The 21,642-nt window shown below is 43.6% G+C and overlaps 1 protein-coding gene across 3 annotated transcripts in view; it reads left to right on the top strand.

Moving 5' to 3' along the window:
- LOC310950863 (uncharacterized protein) overlaps nucleotides 1-21,090 on the top strand; it is a 41,856-nt gene extending 20,766 nt beyond the window's left edge. For all 3 annotated transcript variants that reach the window (XR_014593306.1, XM_083918875.1, XM_083918874.1), the window contains 3 exons: nucleotides 19,848-19,992; nucleotides 20,324-20,367; nucleotides 21,025-21,090. Coding sequence is in view for 2 of the 3 variants with exons in the window: in XM_083918875.1 (XP_083775001.1) it covers nucleotides 19,848-19,992; nucleotides 20,324-20,367; nucleotides 21,025-21,079 (244 nt within the window). In the remaining variant the exon portion in view is untranslated. The remainder of the gene's footprint in view (nucleotides 1-19,847; nucleotides 19,993-20,323; nucleotides 20,368-21,024) is intronic.
- The last annotated feature ends 552 nt before the right edge of the window (nucleotides 21,091-21,642 follow it).

The raw sequence follows: 21,642 nt of genomic DNA, 5'->3' as shown, positions 1-21,642 counted from the left end.
GTGGATGCGGAAGACATGGTCCACCAGGATCTGTGCCGTCTCCATGGCGGACGGCAGCTGAGGAAGCGGGACAAAGTGAACCATCTTAGAAAAACAGTCTACAATGGTGACAATTGTGTCATTACCTTGAGATACAGGAAGTCCTGTAACAAAATCCAAGGCGATATGAGACCATGGTCGACCGGGTACCGGGAGAGGACGGAGAAGACCTGCTGGAGGGCGATGAGAAGTCTTTCCCCGGGCGCAGGCGGTGCAGTCCAGGACAAACTCCAGATCCGTACCCATGGTCTTCCACCAGAAGTGCAGACGAAGAAGGGACAGCGTCGTGGTGATTCCGGGATGACAGGAGAGACGAGAAGAGTGCCCCCACTGGAGCACCTGGGAGCGAACGCCGGCAGGAACAAACAGACGCCCAGGTGTACCACCACCAGGGTCGGGGTTAGAGCGCTGAGGATGGACTCATTCTCCCAGGTTAATGCTACCATCACACATGATGAGGGAAGGATGTTATCCACAACGGATTCTTCCTCCTCGGCTGGTCCAAACTGCCGAGAAAGGGCAGCTGGCTTGATGCTTATTACTGCCAGGAATATAAGTCAAAGTGAAGTTTTAAGAATTGAGTTTCTTGGCGGTCTGAATATAAGCCAAGTTTTTGTGGTCAGTCCAGACCACGAATGGAACTTCTGCCCCCTCAACCAATGTCGCCACTCCTCTAAAGCTAGCTCAACCGCTAGTAGCTCCCGGTTCCCAATGTCGTAGTTCCTCTCCGCAGGCGATGGCTTCTTAGAAAAGAATGCACATGGGTGAACCTTGTTATCAGATAATGCCTGCTGGGAAATAACCGCCCCAACTCCCAGATCCAAGGCATCTACTTCGACAATGAACTGGAGGGCAGTATCCGGTTGGACTAGCACGGGGGCGGACGGGAAACACTTCTTGAGAGTCAGAAAGGCATTGTTGGCGGCAGGAGACCAGTCAAAAGGAGTAGAGGGGGAAGTCAACCTAGTCATCGGTGAAACTACCTGGCTGTGGTTACGGAGGAACCAACGGTAGAAGTTAGCGAAACCCAAAAATCGCTGTAGTTGCTTCCTAGAGGTAGGCGTCGACCATTCAGTCACCGCAGTGACCTTTGTAGGGTCAACCCTAACCTGTCCACTCTCCACGATATACCCCAAAAAATTTTACGGAGGAGACGTGGAACTCTCATTTCTCGGCTTTGACAAAGAGACGATTCTCCTAGAGACGCTGAAGAACCTGACGAATGTGCACCACATGCTCGTTCAAGTCCTTGGAAAAAATCAGGATGTTGTCCAGGTACACGAAGACAGAGCGATTAAGCATATCACAAAGTACGTCATTAACCAGGGCCTGAAAAATGGCTGGCGCGTTAGTTAACCCAAACGGCATGACCAGATACTCAAAGTGTCCGAGTGGAGTGTAGAAAGACTGTCTTCCACTCGTCCCCCTCCCTCACAAGATGATATGCGTTGCGGAGGTCTAGCTTGGAGAAGATGGTCGCTCAATGCAACGGCTCGAACGCGGAATTGATCAACGGGAGGGCTACTTGTTTTTAACCGTGATATTGTTGAGACCACGGTAGTCAAGGCAGGGGCGTAGCGATTTATCTTTTTTGGCCACAAAGAAAAAAACAGCTCCTAGTGGAGAAGAAGAGGGGCGAATGATCCCTGACTTAAGCTAGTCATTGATGTATGTTTCCCGTTCGGGACCTGACAGGTTATAGAGACGACTAGTGAGAAAAGTTGACCCGGGCAACAACTCAATGGGACAATTGTAAGGACGGTGAGGGGGTAAGGATAATGCCTTAGCCTTGCTAAATACCTCGGCGATATCTTGATACACGGGAGGCACGGAAGACAAGTCAGGAGGATGAGGTAGTAAGGAACTGGGGGTACTAGGACATCTAGGAGGAGCTGAACGAAGACAAGAAGAATGGCAATTGCTACTCCAATTCACAACCCTACCTGTTAACCAGTCAATAACTGGGTTGTTAGTGATAAGCCAGGGGAGACCAAGAACTACGGGAGCATTAGTGGAAGGCAATGGACTGGTTACCAGCAAGAGACATGGTTAAAGGCAAAGTCTCTGCGGAGATCTGAGCGAGTTCGCTTCCACTGAGACTATTAACCATTAATGGAGTCTCTAGCTGGTTCACAGGAATGGCATTAGCTTTAACAAATTCAGTATAATATTAGTTTAAGCCCGAGAGTCAATTAATGCATGAAGGAAAAATTCCCTGCCCTCACAACTCAAAACTATGTCCAGATTAATACATTGGCGGGGACTATTAGGAACAACCGAACGACTCACCAGGACCCCCGTCTTTGACTGGTGGGTCTGACAGTTTAACCGTCTGTGACAGTTGGCTATCTGATGATTGGGAGCTCCACAGTAAATACATAATCGGTCTCTAAAGCGCCGCTCAGGTTCAGCGGGAGTCAAGTGACAAATAGTAGTTCATGTACATTACACATTCTAAATAGTTATCCTTATCATTATTTTATGCCGTTACCATATACCATTTTCCTAATAATTAATACAAAGAATTAATAGGCTCCAACATTCCGGCCCCTAATTGTTGGCTTTAGCAAAACAATTACATAAATAAGGTTCAAAGGAGCCAAAATAAAGCAGTTACACAATAGAAAATAAATTATGCTACTTAAACTCAAAGTCCAGTCAGTTACTTGATGATGACTTTCTGTCTTATCAAAGTTCATAATTATGTCAGAATATCTGAATTAGTCCATAGTGAAGGATGGAAATTCACGGCCTCCCTCCATTCATACGGCTGCCTCCATTAGAAGACAGAGCTTATCTATTGGTCGTTGAATCACACTGCTTTTGGTTTTAACCAAAACGCTCCTCACGAAACCCTTGGCATCTGGAAATGTCTTTACAACACGGCCAGTAATCCATGAGTTCCTTGGTGCTGTGTTGTCAACAATAATGACCAGATCTCCAGGACTCAGGTTCCTTTTTATGCTGTTCCACTTGCTCCTTTCTTGCATGAGTGGAAGATACTCTTTTGTCCAACGTCTCCAGAAGAGATCTGCAAGATACTGTGCTTGTCTCCATCTCTTCCTTGAATAATGATCCTTTTTTTTCAAAAACCCCTGGTGGCATAGTTGTTTTCGCCTTCAGCTGAAGCAAATGGTTTGGGGATAGTGGTTCCAGGTCATTGGGGTCACTTGACACTGTAGTTATTGGTCGGTCATTCAGGATGGCTTCTACCTCACACAGCGCTGTTGATAGGGTTTCATCGTCCAGTGTTTGCTGTTTTAGAACAGATGTAAGGCTCTTTTTGACTAGTCTGATCAGTCTTTCCCAGACTCCGCCGTGGTGGGCTCCAAAAGGAGGGTTAAAAATCCACTTTATTCCCTCTATTAGAAGGGTGTTTTGAATCTTCTGATGATTCAGCTCTTTCAAAGCTTCCTGTAGTTCCCTTTGGGCTCCAACAAAGTTTGTCCCACAGTCAGTCCTGATACTTAAGACTGGTCCTCTTCTGCAGATGAATCTGCGAATAGCATTTATGCATGAATCTGTCGTTAGGAAGTTTGCCATTTCCAGGTGGATAGCTCGACTCACCAGGCAGGTGAAGATGACCCCCCACTGTTTTACCTGAGTGCGGCCCCTCTTCACTTCAATGGGACCAAAGTAGTCAATGCCAACATGACTAAAGGGAGGTAGGTCCGGATACAACCGATCCTCAGGAAGATCTGCCATTTTCTGTTCACCAGGTCTTGCCTGCATGCGCCTGCAAAATACACAGTTCCTGATGATTTTCCTGGCTAAGGAGTTTGCATGAGGGAGCCAAAACCTTTGTCCTAGCCTGGAAAGCATATGGCTTCTTCCTGAGTGCCCAACTTGATGATGGATATGTTGTAGGATGAGGTTAGATATGTGAGCACCTTTAGGGAGAATAATTGGATTCTTCTGGTGCACTGGCATTGCACTTTTGTTTATTCTACCTCCTACTCTTAAGATGACATTATCAAAAATTGGATCCAGTTTGCGGATGGTGCTTCTTGAACTGAGGGCTTTGCCGTGTTCCAGGCAAGTAAATTCATGGCTGAAGTAGCGTCTTTGTTCAAAACAAACGATTGCCCTCTCTGCCTCTTCCATATCCTCCACTGATAAGTTTTGTGTCCCGCGCTCATCTTTCAGTTTTCTCTTCGTCTCCGAAGACACGTGTGTCTGACCATTTCTTATCTGACTTAGCAGTTGAAGTAGTTTTTTCACCTTCAGTATCCAGGCTACAGACCTCTGAAGTTGGTTCCATGATGAGTGATACTTGATTAATGTGCCTATCGGATGTTGGTTTTCAATTCTCACACTGTTAACTGTGACCTCCTTTTTCACCTCGGGTCATTTGCTGATATTTCTCCTAGACCTTGCGTGATCTTTGGCCATGTATTTTTCTCTCTGCCCAGGTATTCGGGTCCTCTCAGCCATCTTGATCTCAAGTAAGATTCTACATGCAACCCTCGTGATGCATCATCGGCTGGATTGTCTCTTGAATTTATGTGTCTCCACTGGCTTGTGCGGGAGAGGTCATGGATCACTGCAACTCTATTGGATACAAATGTATGAAATCTCCTTGTTTGATTGGGGATATATTTTAATACAGATGTACTATCTGTCCAGAAAGTTGAATCTGTGAGTGGTAAATCCAACTCCTTCCTCAGCATCCGATCCACTTTTACAGCCAGTGTTGCTGCAGTGAGTTCAAGCCTGGGTATGGTAATCTGCTTGAGAGGTGAGACTCTGGCTTTTCCAAATATGAAGGAAATATTGATTTTGCCTTGCTGATTCATTAATCTAAGATAGCTTACAGTACCATAACCCGACTCACTTGCATCGCAGAAGTGATGCAGCTCAGCCGTCTCCACAGGGTCAAAGTTCTCAGGCTTTATGCATCTTGCTACTTGAAACCCACGTAACTGATTTAAATCCCCGATCCATCTCTGCCAAGGTGTTGCAAGTTCCTGTGGAATAATTTGATCCCATCCATACCTGGCTTTGCAGAGCTCTTGGAGTAGTTGTTTGGCTTTCAGGATGAAAGGAGAGAGAAAACCTAACGGGTCATAAAGTGAACTAACTGTGGAGAGTATACCTCTCCTGGTAGCAGGCCGGCTTTTGACAGTTACTTTAAAGCTGAAGGTGTCACTGTGGGTGTTCCAGTGCATTCTAAGTGCAGGCTCAACCGTGATTTGTTCTTTCAGCTTTTCTTTATCCAGGTTCAGTTCCTTGACTGCCTTTGCTCTGTGATGCTCAGGAATGCTTGCTAACACCTCACAGTCATTGATGACCCATTTTGTCAGTGTGAAGCCTCCCTGGCCGCAGGCTTCAGTGAGATCTTTGACAAGCTTCATAGCTTGGTCCACTGTTGCCACTGATCGGAGACAATCATCCACGTAAAAGTTAGTTTTGATGGTTTTCATAACTTCATCAGAGTAATGCTTCTGGTTGTCATCAGCAGTTTGACGCAGGGCAAAATTAGCAATACTCGGGGATGATACAGCACCAAAGAGGTGAACTTTCATCCTGTAAACTTCAAGCGGTTTGCTGATATCACTCTCTGGCCACCACAAAAACCTCAGGAAATCTCTGTCCTTTTCAACAACCTGTACTTGATAAAACATTGCCTCAATGTCTGCCATAACGGCAATTTGTTCTTGACGAAACCTTAATAGAGCTCCAATGAGGGTGTTTGTTAGGTCTGGACCTTGGAGGAGCTCCTTGTCCAGAGATGTTCCTTGAAATGAGGATGTACAGTCAAACACCACCCTCAGTTTGAGCTTTCGCTTGTGGTTGACACCATGATGCGGGATGTACCAGACCCGTTCATCCTCTCTGCAAAGCTGCTGGGGTGGAACCTTTTCTGCATAACCCTTTTTGAGAATGTCTTCCGTGAACGAGGTGTATTTCTCAGCATACTTCTTATCCTTCCTAAATTTTTTCATAAGGTGCAGTGTGCGTTCCTTTACTATATCATAGTTGTCAGGCATGATCTTGTCTTTATCCCGGAAAGGCAATGGCAAATGATAGTGGCCATCTTTAAGAAATGCTGATTTGGAAGCAATCTCCATAAAATGTTTATCCTCAACTGACATCTCAATTTTCTCCTGATACATGTTTTCAGAGAAATCCTGGTTATACTGTCTGATGAGTAGATCCTTCAACTCAGCAACAGAGATTCTGTTACTTGACACTGCAATGGGCCCATCATGTTCTGCAGCACTATCAACACTGGGGGGTCCAGTTACCACCCATCCCAGTAAGGTTTGGACCGCATATGGTCCATTATCATGACTGTTTATTATTTGCCATGGCTCCATTGCTCGAGGAACATCAGTCCCAATGAGGAGTTCAATGTCTGCCTCAATTTCTTTTAACTGGATGCCACTGAGATAAGGCCACTTCTTCAAATCAGCTTCTGTGATTATATTTTCTGTTGAGACAGGGATTTTGCTCTGTGTGTAAACTTTCGGAAGGTCAAGATATGTGCAGCCTTCCAAGTCTCCCACCTCCAGTCCTCTGACCTCATAGGTCCCTGCAGGCTTTTCCTGTCCCATTGTTCGCAAAAGTATCTCGGTTTTGCGTCCTTTCACATTCAGCCGGTTCATTAGATTTTCTGTGCAAAACGTTGCTGTGCTGCCTGGATCGAGGAAGGCATAGGTCTGAATATACCTGCTCCCCTTTGCCACTTTAATTCTGACTGGAACAATTGCAAGTGCACAGTCTCTCCCGGCCCCAGTTACATCACCTGCTGAAACAAGAGCACTGCATATGGCGGTATCTTCTGTCTCAGCAGTGGCTTTTGGTTGATTTTCCTGTTTTGGGCCTTTTACCCTTTGAATATGAAGTACAGTAGGATGTTTCATTTGACAAACTTGACACATTAATCTTCTTTTACAATTTTTGCTTAGATGACCTTTAAGTAGGCCACCAAAGCAGTATCCATGGCTTCTTAAGAATTCAACCTTGTTGTCATGTGACTGTGTTTGGAATTGTGAGCAGTCGATCAGGGCGTGTTTCCCTTGGCAGAATCCGCAGGAAGGAATGATAGGACAGGGTTTGGTCTGAAGTGGTTGTTTTGGAATAGATGATTGTTTTACAGCGTATCCTGCTTTCTCTGTATTCACCGCCACTGAAGTAGCAAAGCTGCTGTTTTTGCCTCATATTGATTTTAGTTCACTTCTTCTTCTTGGGATAGACTTTTTTGTAGTCATTTGGTCTTGAATGTCTCCAAACAACGGATCCAAAAGCATCTTTGCATGTTTTTCCACAAAGTTCACAAGGTGCTAAAATCTGATCCTCCTGCCAGTTTTCTGTTGTGTCTCATAAGCTGTGGTTCGCCATCTTTCCCGGAGTTTATAGGGTAGTTTGGATGCCATTAGCCTTAGGTTTGATGGGATTTCAAGTTCCTCTAAATACTGTAAATCTTGCATTATGTTACAACATCCTGTCAAATACATTGCATATGCATGCAGCATTTTCCCATCCTCAGCTTTAATCGCTGTCCAGTTCAAGGCCTTTTCCAGGTAAGCTCCAGAAACCTTAATTTCATTCCCAAAGTGCTCTTTTAAGAGATGTCTTGCTTCACTATAGCCTCTTCTGTCATCCATATGCAAACAGCTGCGAACCAGGTCTCTTGGTAATCCAGAGGTAAACTGCTCAAGATAGTAGAGTCTGTCCTGATTATTTTTAGTCTTGTCTTCAATCAAGTGTTCAAATGCATGGATAAAGGACTGATATGCCAATGGGTTACCATTAAACACAGAAATCTCCCTTGCTGGTAACCTAGACAAGTTTTGCTGTGAGACAATGAGTTCTGCTATGTCATTTTGTCTTGGAATAACCGCATCCAAGTTATCTTGTGCAGCATGAGTTACGGTGCGATTATGATTTGCAGTTTCGGTTCTGTGTTTTTCAGTTAAATTCTTGTTTTGGGGTTTATTTTCTGGTGTGTTGGTACCCCTTGTAGGTGGAGGTCTGTGGAGACTCAAGATGGTTTGGTGAAGTGGGGTTTTGGGTACTGCACCTAACTGCACAAATTCCACATTGCTCTCCATTGTTTCTGGTTCATGGTGAGAGTCATAATACTCGTTCATGCCATCACCTGGAGCTTCCTGATCCACCTCATCACTTTGTAGAATTTTTATTTTAGCAGTTGATGCTGCAAGGTCTGCTTCCAACTCCATTTGTTCCATTTTTGATTTCAGTTTTGTTTCCTCCAGTTGCAACGTGTGTTTTTCTTTCAAAGCAGCAGCTCGAGCCACTGCAGCAGCAGCCTGTTCTGCTTTGGCCTTTTTTAATTCTGAGGAGACTGAGGAGGATCTGGAGACTGATGATCCAATAGAAGTGGAAGACTTTGATTTGTGTGACACATTCGATATGCTGTCCAGTGGTTCAACCTTTGATTGTGCAATTTCTCTTTTCCATGTTTCAACCTCTTTCATGAAATAATTCAGGTTAGTTATTCTGGGTTCATACCAGTCATAGTAATAATTTTCCTGTTCCTCCTCGGATAAGAGCTCTTGCACGGATCTGTGAGCATTTTTAAATTCATCCAGAGCTCCTTTAAACGCTTCAAATGTGTCATTGACTTTATCAACATTTCCAACATCAGTCATCAAAGCCTTTATTTAATTTATCCTCCTCGTGCATGCGCCCAGTCTGCCTCTGCGCGAAGCAATGCGCGATTTCAACATGTCCTCAGCTGAGGTCTCCGATGTCTCAGACATCATTACAAATAACCACACAAATTCCTTCAATTTACGTTCAGTTTATCCTTGAACATCCTTCCAACGTTCCTGTTTCATTACAGTCCACATCCACAATCCACAACTTTGCTTTCCATAATGATCGATTGTTTCACTGTAGCGCAGGTAGCGCCGCGGCGCATTCATTCATAAAGTTGATCAGCTGATTTTACTCACGGCCAGCCGGCTGCTTGGCTTCATCTGTCGGCGAGTGATCGGCATGATCCGTCGACTCTCCACTTTCCTTCAAGTCTTCGGTGGAGTTTATCAACTTGTCATGGCTACTCTTGCATACAAAAAAGTTCAAAAATCGTCAGAGTAGTTTCTGAGGAGGAGGTCTACGACTCACTAAATAAAAAGCACTCGCGGAGATGTTTCTTGTTTCAACAAAAAGGGTTTCGCATTTATTTACATAAACAGAAATATCCTCCGGTTGACTTCAAACCATAAGCAAATAAAAAACGTAATTAAGCGGTTGATAAAGTGTTTCACTCCTCACTCCTTCAACACAAAAAGCCGACCAGCAAACCAGCTGTTCTCTCTCCTTAATCACGGGAGGAGGATGGCCTGACTAGAAGGAGTGCCATAAACAACAAAAACAATCATAATAAATAGTAGTTCATGTACATTACACATTCTAAATAGTTATCCTTATCATTATTTTATGCCGTTACCATATACCATTTTCCTAATAATTAATACAAAGAATTAATAGGCTCCAACAGCATGGGTTCCTCCTGGTCTGGAGCGGGAGACAGGGGAACCTGGTTGCTCACGGGAACAAAGGAAGTATGCTCGGGGAAACTGGAAAGAGGACCTGGAGTTACTGTGAAAACTGGCCGTCTCTCACGTAGACGGTTGTCTATCTTTATGGCAAGACTAATAAGCTCCTGGAGGTTAGCAGGCTCAGACCTACCCACTAAACTGTCCTTAACCTCCTCATTAAGCCCCTTAAAGAAAATACTCTGAAGAGCCCGATCATCCCATCCTAATTCCTCCGCTTAAGTGCGAAACTCAACGGAGTAATCAGCAGCACAAGCGGAACCCTGGGGTAGATCCAGCAACCGATTGCTGGAATCGCAATTAGAAACAGGATGATCGAAAACCGACATAATCTCACTGGAGATCTGCTGGAAAGTAGCCTGCCGAGTCAGGGGGTTATTCCAAAACGCAGCTCCCCAGACTCGAGCCCTACAGGACAACAAGCCTAGCACATAGGCTATCTTGGAGCTATCGTTAGCGTATGTGAGAGGCTGCTGACCAAAAACCAGAGAGCATTGAAACAGAAAAATCCTGCATTCACCCAATGTACTACAATAACACTCTGGAGCAGGAACATAGGGCTCACGAGGGAGGACAGTACTCACGGTAGTAGCGGGTGACTCAGCATTCACAGGAGCAGCAAAGAGAGGTCCTACCTATCCTTTCTCCAAATGAGCTACGCAGGCAGTCAGCTGACTGAGACTCTCCAGGATTCTTTGCAGCGTCTGTGAATGTTTATCGAGCAGTACTCCCTGGGAAGTAACCCCGTGACGAACGGAAAAATCCGGGGATCAATTTCCATGTCCGCGGGGTCCATGTTATGGCCAGACTGTTTTGTCATGAATGGTACAGAGACAACACACAAAAGAGAGGACCCAATGCAGACATTGACGCGCAATTAAAGTACAAAAAAATGTTTAATTACAATTCCAAACAAAACGAAAAACACTACAGGGGAAAAACAAGCAATACCATGTCGAGGAAAAAAAAGGAACGAGGAGACAAAGGAGAATCAGGGAGACGGACGAGGAAACAGGAACACGGGAAACTACGGAGAAACAGGAACAAACACACAACAAATACTTAGCGAGCATGCTAACCACAACGAGAAAAGGAATGCCAATCCGGGGCGAATAGTTTACCAATGAAGGAATACAACGGTCTGGCGCTGCATGCCTGTCAGCTCAGGGTATAAGCTGGAGTAATAGTATGATTTGGATTTAGTAATACAGTCCTGGTAGTGCAGAAAAGGATTTTTGTACATTTCTTTGTAAACAGTGAGCCCGTTCAAGCTGCCTGCCTTTGGCTTTCATACGCCAGAATTCAGGCGTAAACCAGGGAGCACAGAAGGAGTAAGAGACGGATCTGGTTTTAAGTGGAGCGAGGGAGTTGAGGATATCATGAAGTCCTGTGTTATAGTAGGAAACAGCTGTTCAGGGGTGGATAAGTCTTCAATGTCTATGAAATTGTCAATACTAGAGGAGAGAGGGTCCGTATTTATGTCCTTAATATTGTGAAAGGAGATGAGACGACGTTAAATGAGAGGAGGAAGTGGTCGGTGATGGGGATTTCAGCTATGGCACAGTCAATAGGGGTGACCCTAGAGCAGGATATTAAATCCAGGATGTGTACTTTTGAGTGTGTGGGAATATGGGTGTGCTGCTGAGATCCAGAGCTCTCAAAGCAGGATGCAAAGTCTCTGTTAAGAGGATGGTTTATATTGTCAATGTGTATGTTAAAATCTCCCAGCAATATTAAGCAGCAGTCATTTAAAAACTTGTTATTTGGTTTCGGGGGGCGGGAAACAGTTGCAATAGTTGTAGGATATTTTGATAGATATTGGAATGGTTGCTAAATTGCTAAACATTTGTCCAAATGTAGTCCTGCGACATTGTACATCACAATCTCCTCCACTCAGTGCTCTGGTGTTTACTCTGGAGTGTTTTTTCTTTCTGAAGGCCTGTAATAGTGGAGGAGTTAGTCCATTCAAAACCTTAAAAATGAGGAAGACATCCAAAAAACAACTGGTAGCTTTCAAAGTATTTATTCATTAAGCAGAGTGGTTTGTAGGTGCAACCGGCACCCCAAAGATGATTGTACATTTCTTGATTAACTCAAACTTTCAGTTTGATTAAAAGAAGGTCAGCCTGCTGAAACAAAGGCCGGCCATGCAACCTTCCCCCACAACAGGTCACGACCAGGTGTGAATTATTCAAGGGACCCCCAAACTGTCATTGGCTAACCTAACCTCTGGTGATGACATCACCAGCAAAGGTTAACCAACCGGTTATCCACTCAACTTAGCAGAACAAAGAGCGATCTGAGGACAGGTTTTTAGGGTAGAGCCTAGTGCGTTTGACCAGTCCTGCACGCAAGTCTCGGCTGATGGTGGTGATGCCTGCTGCTGTGGACCTGTGTGTTGGTCTCTGCTGATCGTGGTGGTGCTTGCTGCAGTGGTCCTGTGTGCTGGTCCCTGCTGATGTTGGTGGTGCCTGCTGCCCTGGTCCTGTGTGCAGGTCCCTGCTGATCGTGGTGGTGCCTGCTGCCGTGGTCCTGCATGACGCTTCCTGCTACTTCAATAACTATTTGTCATTTATTCTGTCAATAGTTTTATAAATTATAAAATTTGTAGCAATAAAAACACCATCAGTGGTATGTCTTGCTGTATCGTAGCTGCTATTGCCCCTACTCATCATTGATCATGTTTGTCATAATTATTTTCATTTTCATGTTCTGTCACCCTGGATGTGCGTGTTCCTGCTGTTCTGCTATGCAGACTGCCATAACATGTGGGTCATGTTCACATTACTATAGATATTGTTATAGTTACTGTTGTACTCGCTGGCTGCTTGCATCTTATGGAAGTGTGTCAGTCTCTCTGTCTTTTGTCTATCTTTGTGTTTCTCTCTTTCTCTCTCCTTTTCTTCCTCCCCAACCGGTCAAGACAGATGGCCGTCCTCCACAGAGCTGGGTCTGTCCGACGTTCCTGCCTGTTAAAGGGAATGTGTTCGTTGCCACCGTACTCTATGGGGGAATTGCTGGGTCTATGCCTACTCTGTAAAGTGTCCTGAGATAACTTTTGTTATGATTTGGCACTATGATAAAATTGAATTGAACCAGTGTGAGTGCAACCGCTCCACGTCTAGCTGCAGCCAAGTTGGCCGTCCACAGCCCGTTTGAGAGAGGTGGGCTTTTGTAGAGTACGAGCACGACGCCTACGGCAGCTCTCACGTCATTTTATGTGTGCCTGTTCGGACATAGAAAAAAGAAAAGATGGACCATGCGCGGACATTTAACAACAACAACAATGGTGGCAAAAGGTTCACGTTGGTGTGATGCTGAGGTGGAGTGTTTACTGCAGATTTGGGCGGATGAAAATATTTAAAAACAGTCGGACAAGACGCACAAAAACTCTGAGGTCTATGGAAAGATTTGTAAACAAAGCCACGCATCGCGATGACGTCAATCAATGCGTGTGACGTGTTACGGCATGATGACGTATGGACAGGCAAGAAGCATCCTCGCGGGCCCAGGCAGTGTGAGTGCAAACGGGCTGGCCAGTGGGGGGAGAGGGAGGGGGGGGACAAGTACCCTAAAGCCCGTGGCGCGGTGCGGAAGGACAGTGTGAGTGCGCCCTTAGTCCTCTTTTGCCTAAGAGCAACAACCAAGACATAACCTGTCTGCAACCAGCTTCCTTACTTCAACCAGCCACTGGCATCAAGCAACGCAACTTATCTCCCATCTCATGGACTGGTTACTAATCACCAACTGGGCATTACTACATGTTATAGGATTTTATGGACGGGTAGATAGAACTGTAACTTTGTTGTAACTTGAATAAGAACTGAGATTTCAAGCTGCTGGCCTTTGTGTAACTTAAATGTTCACACCTTCTCTGCAGGGGTCCAAGCCCCCACCTCTCCTCTTTGTCTTATTTTCACACACACACAAACACAAACATTTGCTCAATGTCAATACTCAATCTCATAATCTGAACGTGAGTCAAGGCCCTACATTTAATTGGTTCTCCGTGTGAAGTTTTTAATAAATTAAAGTTATTCATTTTTTGTAATTTTCTTTATCAAATATTCCATTTTATAGTCACACCTTTGATCCAATTAGACCTACAGGTTTATTTCAGAGTAGTGTTGTATTATAATTATTTATAGGTTAATGTAATTAACACTTTAATGTTGCAGCTGATAAAGGTAGGGATACTTTTATTGACTGCTGTTTAGCTTAATGTATAACAATATGTGTCATTTCATTTGTATTAACAATCTAAATCTGTTAAGTTACTAGATAAATGTAGTCGAGTATAAAGTAGATTAAAATGGAATTACTAATGTACAAATACCTCAAAATTGTACCTAACGTAATGTAGTAAATGTACTTTCCACCACTGCAACAGCAACTCTCAGGGCTTTTCATACTGCGTCATGCTGTGTATGCTACAATACTGTCACTTTATTTTATTCTTTTTTTTAGCAGGTAAAAGTAAATCAGTGGATCTTTCAGTACAGTTGCAGCGATAGTTTGGACAAACTGTAAGTAAAATACACACACACCATATACATAGGCGCCACTTTCTCATTACATTTAAAGACTTTTCACACCTTCTTAGAGCTTGATTTATGAAAAAGAGACTAGAGAGCAGTTAAGCTCCTTATTCAGAGAATCAGGGAAAAGGGAGAAATCTGTGGTCGGCCTAATTCATTCCCATACATGTGGCTTAGAGTCCAGTTCAGTAACAGTCTATGGGGTCTGTCTTTCTCCTCTCACGCAGCAGCACTGTTGTTGGTATGTGACACCGCGGGGTTAGAGGTTGGAGGTGGGATGATGACAGCCTTGTTCAACAAAGTCTGTGGTTTCGCCGGCTGCGTGTGGATTGTCGGCCAAAACGATACTAAAGTTGTACGGTTAGAGGAAAACGCATCTCTGTGTGCATGGGCCCTAAAAGTGCTGGGCCTAAGATTCAAACCTCCCTGTTTCCTGATTCCCATTGAGCCCCGATCTTTCAACATATGTTACACAAAACAGTGCCTGTCTATAACCTATTGAAGGACAAAATAGTTTTCTTCATTACAGGGAAAATGCACAAACACAGTTTCTTCCCTGGGAAAGTCAGTGTGGTCTTTCGCACTGGACCGCTCGGATATCTTCACCAGGATCCCACCGAGGCAGACAAACTGCTGAAGGACAACCCGTCACTGCAGGACAAGTCTGCTGCGTTGAAGGAGGAGCAGGGATAATGCTCGGATTGTGGTTGTCATGAGAGGGGGTGATGCCTCAGACAAAACAGAAATGATGGGAGAGTACATCCTACAGTTTGGAAAATACAAGAGGGAAAACTTTATGCTGGCTCTTGAAAATGACATAGGGTACACTGTATACCTGATCTAGAACCAGCAAAAAGAAGAGGCTGCAGGAGTATTCATAGCTGAGTACCACAGCAAGGACAGCCTCCTGGCATTTCTGAGTTATGCCCTCAGCTTTAAAAATATCCAGTCTCCGGTACAAGTCAGAGAAGCCAGTTGTGACAGCAGCAGCATCATAGGATAACCAGCTGATTTTGCATTCATGCTAAAGACACCTGGAGATAGTTTTGGGTCAGTAGGAATGATGGCTCTGCTGCTTTCATATGTAGAACCCTGAGAGGAAGTGCTGTTTTGTGAGTTCTTTGTGTCTGGTTTTTCTGCTCAGCGTCACAGGAAGGGAGCGGGAGATAAGACGTTTTTATACTTGTTTCAATATGAGATATGGTGTGTTTTACAACCTCAAACCCTCCTAGGGTAATTAAAACCCAGAAATTCAGGATGAAGGACCCTTTTATCCTAAATCAACGTCAAATCTGACCGCAATTCAAGATTCAAGAAGCTTTATTTATCCCGAGGGAAATTATTGTGCAGTTTCAATACAAAGGTGGGAAAGGGTCAGAGTAACAATAAGCATAAAAACATAAATCAAATCAAAATAAAGCTAACGTAAAATCAGTCAAGCAATTAAGTGTGACAGAGTGCAACAGACATTGTGGTTAAGCGTAGGTATATACAATATACAACAATACGCACAGTGCAGTTTAGCAGCAGATTGAAATGAAATAAGTACAAACTAAATAAGTGAGAAGGAGCGATAAGTTATAAGTGTTAAAAATGTAGCAGCATTTCCTACAGAACTAAGTGACAGTATGGCACAGTGGAGTGTAGCAGCATTTCATACTGAAGTAAGTTACAGTAAACCACAGTGAAATGTAGCAGCATGTCCTAAAGCACAGTAAGTGTAGCAGCAGATAGTTACAGTACCACAAAATAAATTGACATAGTGGTGGTATCAAGTGACAGTGTAAAGTGTAGCAGCAGTAAGTTACAGTACCACAAAATAAAGTGACAGTGTAAGTGTAGCAGCATTTCTTACTGAAGTAAGTAACAGTACAACTGAATAAAGTGGTGCAGTGATGATATAAAGTGACATTTTTCAGGATACAGTGTCTCCACTGTTCCTTACCTGACCAGGGGGAGATGAATTATAAAGTTTGATGGCCGCCGGAAGAAAAGACTTCCTCCGGCGTTCAGTATTACACCTGGGGAGAATGAGTCTGTGGCTGAAGGTGCTTCTGCCGGAAGTCAGCAGATGGTGGAGAGGGTGAGAGTTGTTGTCCAGGATGCTGTGCAGTTTAGACAGCATCCGCCTCTCAGACACCGCCACCAAAGAGTCCAGTTTGACCCCCATGACGGAGCCAGCCTTCCTGATGATCTTACCGATCCTCTTGGCGTCTACTGCCCTCAGTCTGCTGCCCCAGCACACAACAGCAAAGAAGATGGCACTGGCTACCACCGACTGATAGAACATCCTCAGCATGGTGTTACATACATTGAATGACCGGAGCCTCCTCAGGAAATAGAGACAACTCTGGCCCTTCTTGTAAACAGCCTCAGTGTTCTTGGACCAGTCCAGTTTGTTGTCGAGGGGCCTGTTTCACAAAGCAGGTTTAGTGAAAACTCTGAGTCTGTTAACCCTGAAATGAGGGAAACTCTGAGTTTTCCGTTTCACAAAGGGAGGTAACTCAAACCAGAGACAGAGGGGTAACTCTAGCCTGTTTCACAAAGAGAGGTAACTTAACCTCTCGGTCAGTTACCATGGTAACATGCTCTCTGAAACTAACCTGGTCGGGACCAGGTTTTTCTCGGAAAACCTTGAGTTTCTCTCTGTCTCCGCCCTCTTTCAGCCACACACGGTGTTTGATTTCCTCATTCATTCAGTCAGCACGCGAGTTTTGGCGTAGTATAGTTCTGTCTGTTTTTTCAGAAAATCATTGCAAAAATCAGACATTAGAAGTTATATTAGGTGGTGACTATTTCCACTACCATGGCGTGTCCTTTTGATAACGATCCCGTGGATGAAGGTGCAGCATTACTGCACAGAGAATTAAATATTCGTCGGGAGATGATTATCAAACTATTGATTATAGATGTTCTTGAATTTCCAGGCAATTCTCTTTTTGAGCGGTACCGTTTCATATCACAGCAGATATTCTGTGTTGCGCTGCGTTTTTTTGCAAACGGGAGTTTTTGTATACAACGTATAAAAATCATTCAGTAGGCCTACATTAGAAGTTATATTAGGTGGTGAATATTTACACTACCATGGCATGTCCTTTGGATAACGATCCCGTGGATGAAGGTGACGCATTTCGCAGAGAGAATTAAATATTGGTCGGGAGATCATTATCAGACCGCGCATAGACGTCCTTAATATACTGCAGCCATAATTACAAAATGAATGAAATGGATCTTTTGAGCAAGTTGAATGTATTTGACTTAGCGTTTCTAAATATAATCCCAGCTTTTCTTGCAATTCATAGGTTCTTTGTGTGTGCTTTTAATTGGGTTACCGGTATATAAACTACTCCTATATAGCCTTCTGATCCAGAATATCACCTATAATGCGAGGGGGCTGAATACGGCACAACACCGTTTCATGTCACAGTCCATCTCATCCCTCCTTACATTTCCAACATTAACAACCAGTAATGCTCTCACATCACAGCAGATATTGTGTGTTGCGCTGCGTTTTTTTTGCAAATGGGAGTTTTTTATACAACATTGATATGTTGTATAAAAAACAGCCACTTACGGTAATATTTACTTTACGATGTAAAACATGCTCAAAATGAGGCGTCACCATGAGACTGTGCTGAGGTTTTACCTGTTTGAAAAATGTTTTTATGTTTCATCTTAAGCTGCGCTTCTCCCCCGCGGGGTTGCACTTAAATGAAATAAATTAATAGGCTCCCACTCAAGCAGTTCCCCCTGTGATATTACTGTGATTGCAACAGGACTACATTTAAACTTACGCACTGACCCGAGCAGCAATGTCCTCCCGCACCGTCTCCCTCTCTTTTGCTGCTGCAGCGGTGTAAACCTGCTCAAACTCTCCGTATCAGCGCATTAATATTTCCATTTCCAGTTGTAGCGTAGCCCTTCGCTTCCCCGTCTCCATGGTGACTCGTCGAATCATGGCTCCATTGATGCTGTCTTTTTTTACTTGTGGTGCACGCGCTTAACTCCAGGTCAAATTACTCTGAGTTGATCAACCTAACGCAAATCTGCTGTTCTGGAACCGAAAACTCAGAGTTTCCTATCTCAGAGTAGATCAACTCACAGTTCAGGGTTAGACTCAGAGTTTTTTGAACCTGCTTTGTGAAACAGGCCCCAGGTATACTCCAAGGTATTTGTAATCCTGGACAACATCCGCAGTCACGCCGTTGATGGAGATGGATGTGGGGGCAGATTCACTCCTGCGGAAATCCACCACTAGCTCCTTAGTCTTGGTGGCGTTTAGAACCAGGTGATTAGCTGCACACCAGTAAACAAAGGAGTCCACAACGCCCCTGTATTCCTCCTCCTTTCCCTCACTGACACAGCCAACAATTGCAGAATCTTCAGCAAACTTCTGCAGGTGGCAGGACTCAGAGAGGAACTGCAAGTCTGAGGTGTACAGGGTGAACAGAAATGGGGAAAGAACAGTTCCCTGTGGAGCTCCAGTGCTGCTGACCGCAGTGTCAGACACTCCGTCCTGCAATCTGACATACTGTGGTCGACCCGTCAAGTAACTGAAGTGAACTGAATTCTCGATTTACTGTACCACTCCCAATTGTCTTGTCTTGTTGTCTTGTTTTCACTCTACCTAAGGGCGCACTCACACTGTCCTTCCGCACCGGGCCAAAACTGGTTTTTCGGCTAAAGCCTAGTGCGTTTGACCAGTGTGAGTGCAACCGCTCCGGGTATAACTGCGGCCAGTGGGCCGTCCACAGCCCGCCTGAGAGAGGTGGGCTTTTGTAGAGCCCGTTTGAACATGTACGAGCCAAGCACGATGCCTACGGCGGTTCTGATGTCATTTATGTGCGCCTGTTCGGACATAGTAAATAGAAGGACGGACCATGCGCGGACATTTAACAACAACAACAATGGCGGCAAAAGGTTCACGGTGGTGTGATGCGGAGGTGGAGTGTTTACTGCAGATTTGGTCGATGAAAATATTCAAAAACAGTCGACAAGACGCACAAAAACTCAGAGGTCTATGGAAAGATTTGTAAACAAAGAGACGCATGGCAATGACGTTAATCAATGCATGTGACATGTGAAGCATTTGCGCGAGGCCCAGGCAGTGTGAGTACAAACGGGCCTGGGGCGCGGGGGGAGAGGGAGGGGGGACAAGTACCCTAAAGCCCGAGGCGCGGTGCGGAGGGACAGTGTGAGTGCGCCCTAAGTCACTGGTGAACAGGGTTATGTACTACTAGATCAGAGCCTGCTGTTATTGCGTATATATAAACACATTGCTATCTATCAATTTTGGATAAAATATCCTGAAAATGAACATTTACATTGCAGGATTAGAATTCGGAAGTTGTTCCTTAACGCATATCTGACGGTCTTTGATATCTTATAGTGTGGTTTTGACCTGCTCTTTATGAAAAGTGTCCTGAGACTACTTCTGTTATGATTAGATACCATGAATAAAATTTAATTGGATAGTTTGTAGCGTTAGCTGTGTTTTTAGATATTGAAGCATGTGATGCTTCCCTTGTCTCACACTGAATTGGAATAGCTGTGTTTGTTACCAAGGTCTTTTGTTTTTTAAATTGCTACTAAAACAGTTTATAGTGACCTCACTCTGAGTCTCAATGTATAGCTTATATGTATAGGTATTAAAGCATAAAATATATTTTTTTATTTATTATGACCTTCCATTTATGTATCCAATTTTCTGTCTTGTGATTTTGTGCCAATTTTGTTTCAGCTCCACAATTGACATCCCATCCTCCTTGCCATCAGAGCTCCAGATGGGTTTACAGCCGAGTGTATCTGTCCATGGGAAATGGACACAGAAGATGCCAGGAATGCCCTTATTACAATTAAGAGGATTTATGAAAGTCTTATTAGCGGTAATGTACACAGTGCATGCTATATTTTCAAGACTCCTTTGAAATACTGCCTTTGCAACATATTTCTGCATATAGCAAAGCAAAGTCTTTTTTTCTTTGTTAACATGTGAACAACATGGCTTAGGATGAAAATGCAGACCTGGTTACCCATCAGTCTTTAACTGTGTCCTTCCACAATTTGATGCGGAATAATGAATCTTGATTGATTCCATAGTGGTATTATGTCTCTTTCATTTGGTACTGACATGTTCAGTTTGTACAGCAAACTGTTTTGTGCTCTAATCAAGTGTCACACACTTATTGTTCCTTATATCTTTCTTTCTTTTTTAAGGACCGTGCCGAGGTGTTGGTGCAGTGGCTGCCTTGCTCTGGATGGTGTGTATGTTCTTAAGTTTATTTTACTGTAGATGAGGAAAATCCACTAATAAAAAAGTAAAATGTCTTCAACTTTAACTGCAGTTTAATAAGGGTCAGCAAAGTCTGAGGGTCAAGCAAGTCACCTAGCAGTCAAATGTTTTGGGCAGTATTGTGCATTGGACTTGAAATAAATTCACAGTATATAACATAATCAAGAAACCCCCTGTGCAATATCACTATAATGTGAAATGATTCAAAATTGTATCACCTTATAAAAGTGAACGCCACAATTTTCTCAGTTTTGGCCTGGTGTCTAATGCAATCTAAGAAAAAATCATTCCTCATAAAACGGCACAAAACTGCAAGATTTAACTTGACCAAAAACATGAAGAAAAAAAGATTCATACTGGCAATACATTCTGTGACTACCTCCAATGCCAGCTCAGGGGTGTAACACTTCTGTTGCCCCCATTTCTTCTCCATACCTTTCACACAGACGTTGGGGAGTTTTCTTATACACTGTCTAAATATGATATTGAAAAGCTCATTTTCAAAAAAAATGCATGCATACCTGTATAATCCATATCTCATTGTAAATAGTACAGTGTCAGTTATATTCTCAAAAATTATGAACAATTTGACAGTAATACTTCTTGCTGTGTTTCTGTCTTACAGTGGGGACAAATGGAAAAACTCCTGGGAGCCGAAAGAAAATGTTTTGCAAAAATAAATGTTTTTAAAACACATATACCAGTTACTGGCTGTGTTCTTTCATATACACTTGATTTCTATGATCGTTCAGAACCTTTCAAGAGCGAATTGTAGTAGTTGCAGTTTCCCAAAAAAAACAACATTTTGTGTTATTTTTACTGTTGACAAATTTAGTGTTCAGTCACCATCTTAAAAACATGAGAAATAGAATGATTTACTGAAAAAAGGTGGATGTAAAACAATTATTTTTTGGCTTATTCCCTCACCTTTTCTTAAAGCAGAAATATTTTTCCATCCCCTGGGTTTCTTTCTATGTATTATGTATTTGTATGCTGAAGACAATACCCAGACAAAAGGAAGAGTACATCCTGTTCACACAGCTAAAAATAAACTTTTGAATGTATTCACAATCACCATGATCTACAGGCACCTTATCGATTCATCTGAAATGCTCATTCTTGGCTGGTGTAATAACACCCATAAGGATAAGGTAAGAAGATGCCAGAGAGGGATAACGTTTTTATCGTAGAATCACTTAGCTCAGACTCATAATTGTTGTCCTTTACTAAGTAAATAATTGGG

This window comes from Echiichthys vipera (assembly GCF_963691815.1).
Source record: "Echiichthys vipera genome assembly, chromosome: 8".
NCBI classification, from domain to species: Eukaryota; Metazoa; Chordata; class Actinopteri; order Perciformes; family Trachinidae; genus Echiichthys; species Echiichthys vipera.
Note: the sequence above shows the minus strand (reverse complement) of the source record. Positions and strands in the feature narration are given on the sequence as shown.